The sequence below is a fragment of the Mus pahari genome, chromosome 7, assembly GCF_900095145.1.
Source record: "Mus pahari chromosome 7, PAHARI_EIJ_v1.1, whole genome shotgun sequence".
Classification (NCBI taxonomy): Eukaryota; Metazoa; Chordata; class Mammalia; order Rodentia; family Muridae; genus Mus; species Mus pahari.
The window spans coordinates 31877148-31882015 of record NC_034596.1 but is presented as its reverse complement, the minus strand read 5'-3'; the positions used below and the strand labels follow the sequence as shown (position 1 = coordinate 31882015).

Below are 4868 nucleotides of genomic sequence, written 5' to 3'. Positions count from 1 at the left end.
TTTAGGGCCATGCCAGTAATTCTTGGAAATTCTCTTTTCCCCAAGTCAAAAACATACTTTAATGATTTTATTTTATTCTACTTATGACATTCAAGGCAACAAACCAAACATCTGCGAATAAGTCATAGCTCAATGGTATAGCACTTGACTAGAATGTCAAGACTGGAGGTTAGATCCCCTGCTTTGCCATAACAACACCCCAAAACTCTAAATGAACAAAACCAAAGACCCTATTTAAAATGGTCAGGGGGCATAGATGAGTCTCTGAGCCCTGGTCTAGTGTGAGGGAGGCAACCTGGTGCTGGTGCCAACCGAAAGGGACTAGTGCCCCTGGTCAGGCTGGTTCTCTGCTTCCCTAATGCTGTCTCAGGCCACGCGCAATTGGAATCGAACCGATGTTGTGTTCTGCTCACCAGTGATCCTAAGATCGTGTGGAGAGTCCTCTAGGGGCTATGGGGGTGTCCACTGACTCCACGCCCAAAGCGACCCAGTTCTGGCGCTGACTGGAAGCGCTTTTTTTTTTTTAAATTCGGTTTTACATAATTGCAGGCTGGCCTTGAACTTGTGTACTAGTAGAGGATGACCCAGAACTTCTGACCTCTCTGCCTCCATCTTCTGAGTGCTCTGACACCCCAGCACTATCCCATGCTTCATTCATGCTCTGCAAGCACTCTATCTAGTACATGGAATCTCCAGCCCCTACTTGGTTTTGTTATGATTTACATTATTTGTGTGTGTGTGTGTGTGTGTGTGTGTGTGTGTAGCCCTGATGACAACTTGGAGGAAATGGTTCTCTCCTTTCACCATGTGGATTCCAAAAATTGAACTCAGATTGCCAAACTTGTCGGCAGGCAACTTCACCGAGGGAACTATTTTACCAGCCTTCCTATTTCTGTTTTGGTTTTGGGTTTCTGAGACAGTCTCACTATGCAGGCTGGCCTGGAATTCACAGGGTAGACCAGGCTGACCTTGAACTCACAGAAATCCTCCTGCCTCAGCTTCCTGAGTGCTGGGATTAAAGGTGTGTACCATCATCCCTGACCTATTTATGGTTCTGTTTTGGCTTGCTCTTTTGCTTTTTCTGCTGCATTCATTTTTTTTTCCTTTTCTTTTTTCCCCATTTCTTAATTATACCTAAAATCACTCCTGCATTTAGTGAGGCAAACCCTGGCGACATAATGAAACCAAGTCCTGTGTTTATGACTAGCTAATCATCTATTAATCCCACACATCTCGTGTAGTTCCAGCCTACTTAAAAAACAAAATAGTAAAAAAAACAGATAGTCAAAATGGCTGTTGGACTCTCCAAAGGTCATTATCATCCTGCAGATGGTGCGGTAGGGGCTCTCTCCTCCTTTTCTTTCTTGTCTTCCTAAACAGTGTAGAAGCCTGCATCTCTTTGACCTGCATCAGTTCTGCACTGATCCTGAAAGATGCCCTGCAGTCCACTTCTGATCCCTGCCACAGCAGCCTTAAGTGAAGCTGTAATTTACAAGCTGGCTCAGCAAAAGGCTGAGATTCTGCTGAATTTGAAGACAAGCTGGCCTAACCGTGGGAAATAACGTGTCTTTGAGAAAACTGTTGTCTAACAAAGGTGACAGTTGGATTGAGGTTGTCTGATAAAATGTTGAATGAGTGAAACCCGGCACATGAAAACGTGGTAGGACCATTTATTATCTTGAGTTACGATGTCACTAAAACATTGACCACATTTTTTCCATCCTCTTGTTCCTAAGGAAACAAAGAACAGAAAACTTAGCTGTGAGAAGCAAAGTAATTGCATTACAAATAGAAACGCAGATGTCTAAAGGCAGTGTGAGAGCAAAGGTAGGCCATGTCTGACCTCCACTGTGCTAAGCAAGGGGAGCTACTGTAGAACTACTTATGAATGCATGTTGGTCATTGAGGATCCTGTATCTGCTTTGGAAATCCACTGTTTATATAAGGAAACCCACTGTGAGCTAGGAGTGGTGGAAGACATCAATAATCCCAGCACTCTGAAGGCTGAGGCAGGAGGATCACCAAAGGTTCAAGTCTTGTCTGAGCAACACAGTGAGGTCCTATCTGTCTCACTCACCCCTAACCACTGCAAAAATAAAAATAGTAAGTTTTATAAAATGGTGGTTAAGCTGTGGCTGTTTCTAATATTCAGCATTCATATCCTCCCATTTAAGGCATTTCTTAATTGTATTTGTATGTAAATTCCTGTGCACATGTGTTTGTTTATCCATGTGTGGAACGTGTGTATGTGTGTGTGTGTGTGTGTGTATGTGTGTGTGTGTGTACCTGTGGAGGCCAGAGGTCAACCTTGAATATTGTTCCTCAAGATGTCCACCTTGTTTTGGAAACAGGATCTCTCACTGGGACTTTGGGCAAGTCCCAGGGTTCTCTCTGTTGCTGCCTCCCCTACACAGGTATTACAAGTATACACCGTTGTGTCAGACTTTTTACGTGGGTTCTAGACAGCAAACTCTCTTTGCATGTCAACAGCTTTACCACTAAGCAACTCCCCAGCCCTTCCTATTCCCATTTCTGTGACAACGGCAACTTTTTTTCTCTGGCTGAAACACTTTAGAGGCCAGACACTGCTTTAGCCATTTGCCTGAAGTAATATTTATGTAGCTGGTGAGATAAGAAATCCTGTGTGTGTGTGTGTGTGTGTGTGTGTGTGTGTGTGTGTGTGTGTGTGTGTGTGTGCCTGGGTGTCTACGTGTGTCTGGGTGTATGTTTGAGTACGTGCAAGCAGAGGCCAGAGGTTGATGTTGGGTGTCTTCCTCAGTTGCTTTCCACGTTACTTTTTGAGACAAAGTCTCAGTGAACCTGGAGCTCATTGGTGGAGCTAGGCTGATTGACCGGTGAGCCTAGGAATCTGCCTGCTTTCCCCAGTGCTGGAGTTCCAGGCATGGGCCACAGAGCCCGGCTTTTACACGGGAGCTCAGGATTTGAAGTTGGGTCCTTATAGATGTGTCACAAGCCCTTTGCCAGATGAGCCATCTCCCTGGTCTCAGATAAGATTCTAGGACCCTGATATAGCTGTCTCCTGTGAGGCTCTACCAGTGCCTGACTAATACAGAAATGGATACACACGGTCATGCATTAGAAGGAGCACAAGGTCCCCAGTGAAGGAGCTAGAGAAAGTACCCAAGGAGCTGAAGGGGTCTGCAACCCTATAGGAGGAACAACAATATGAACTAACCAGTACCCCCAGAGCTCGTGTCTCTAGCTGCATATGTAGCAGAGGATGGCTTAGTTGGCCATCAATGAGAGAGGCCCTTGATCTTCTAAAGGTTCTGTACCCCAGTATAGGGGAATGCCAGGGCCAGGAAGTGGGAGTGGGTGGGTTGGGGAGCAGGGGGGGAGGGTATAGGGGATTTTCAGAGAGGAAACTAGGAAAGGGGATAGCATTTGAAATGTAAATGAAGAAAGTATCTAATAAAAATGCAAAAGAAAGAAAAAAAGATAAGATTCTAAACTTTTTTTGCCCGTTTAATGTTTCTGGTCTTGGGAGCCATATGTATGTTCTGTGTGTGTGGTACTGGGGATCAGCCTCAGAGTCTTGCTCATGCAAGGGACATGCTCCAGCAAATCCGCAGCTCGGGCAATGACGCCTTGATTAATAAACCCTCAGACAGTAAGGCTTTTACACAAATCGAGCTTAATTAGCTGGAAGATTTCTACACCTATAAAATTTTACTCTAGTTTTTTTTTTTGTCTTCTGACGGGGCAATTATTTATCACTCTCAGTGCTGTAACATCTCAATAGAAAATTGCCCGGCTGGGGGCTGGAGAGATGGCTCAGCTGTTAAGAGGCTGCTCTTCCAGAGGACCTGCATTCACTGCCCAGCCCACACGAGGTGGCTCACAACAGGCTGTAACTTCAGTCCTACACCACCGTCTTCTGGTCGCTGCAGACACTGCATGCATGCAGTGCACAGACACACTCGGCAACACTCATACACAGAAAATAAAAATAAAACTCTCACAAAAAGAATAAAACACACAGGTAGCCTACATTATTGATATTTACCCTGTAGAAAGTAATTTTGAGAAAACACTTGAAGATACATTCTGTTCTATTTTCTGCGGGGAAGAGGAGGGATGGACTTGCTTTATAGCTCAGGCTGGCATTGAACTCACGATCCTCTCTCCACGGCCATCCCCCCCACATACTATGCTTGTTACTATCTATTTAAGTTATGTCGATGTATAATTATGATTATAATCTTTTGTGTAATGGGGTGTTGTTCGCAGGCATGTGAACATCAGATGACAACTTTGTGTCTTCAGTCCTCCTTTTCTGCCTTTATGTTGAGTCCCGAGGCTCGAACTCTGGTTGGGAGGCTCGCACGTTCACTCACTCAGGCTTCCCACTGGTCCTCTTCTACTTTATCTACAGAGGTTTTCCGACCACTGTGTGGAGTGGAGAGCTTTAGTAATTCTAGCAGACTGAGCCTCCTCCCCTTCTGTGTGAGAATGGATCAGGTTTCTTGTTTGTTTGTTTGTTTGTTTGTTTGTTTTAGTGTTAAAAAGAGTCTTTTTACATAACCTTGCCTGTGCTGAAACTCACTATGTCACAGACTCGAAAAGATCTACCTGCTTCTGCTTCCTGAGGGCCGGGATTAAAGGCGTGTGCTCCCGCACACCCCACATTGATAAGGCTTCCACACTGGAAAACAATGAAGCCATGTTCGGAGCCTCCTCTTTAACCCTATCATCTCCCCTCTCCTTCCCAGAGGAGCTTTGTCTGCCTTCATTTGCTAGTTGCTGAAAGTTAAAGGGAATGAAATGTTTTACTCAAAAGGTGTATGTGTGTGAGGTGTGTGAGGTGTATGAGGTGTATGTGTGTGAGGTGTATGTGTGTGAGGTGT

The 4868-nt window shown here is 44.9% G+C and overlaps 1 protein-coding gene across 1 annotated transcript in view; it reads right to left on the bottom strand.

Moving 5' to 3' along the window:
• Positions 1-1654: 1654 nt before the first annotated feature.
• The window catches only part of Efcab10 (EF-hand calcium binding domain 10), a 7880-nt gene continuing 4666 nt past the window's right edge, over positions 1655-4868 (bottom strand). The window contains exon 4 of the mRNA XM_021202646.1: positions 1655-1731. Coding sequence (XP_021058305.1) covers positions 1695-1731 — 37 coding nt within the window. The 3' untranslated portion in view covers positions 1655-1694. The remainder of the gene's footprint in view (positions 1732-4868) is intronic.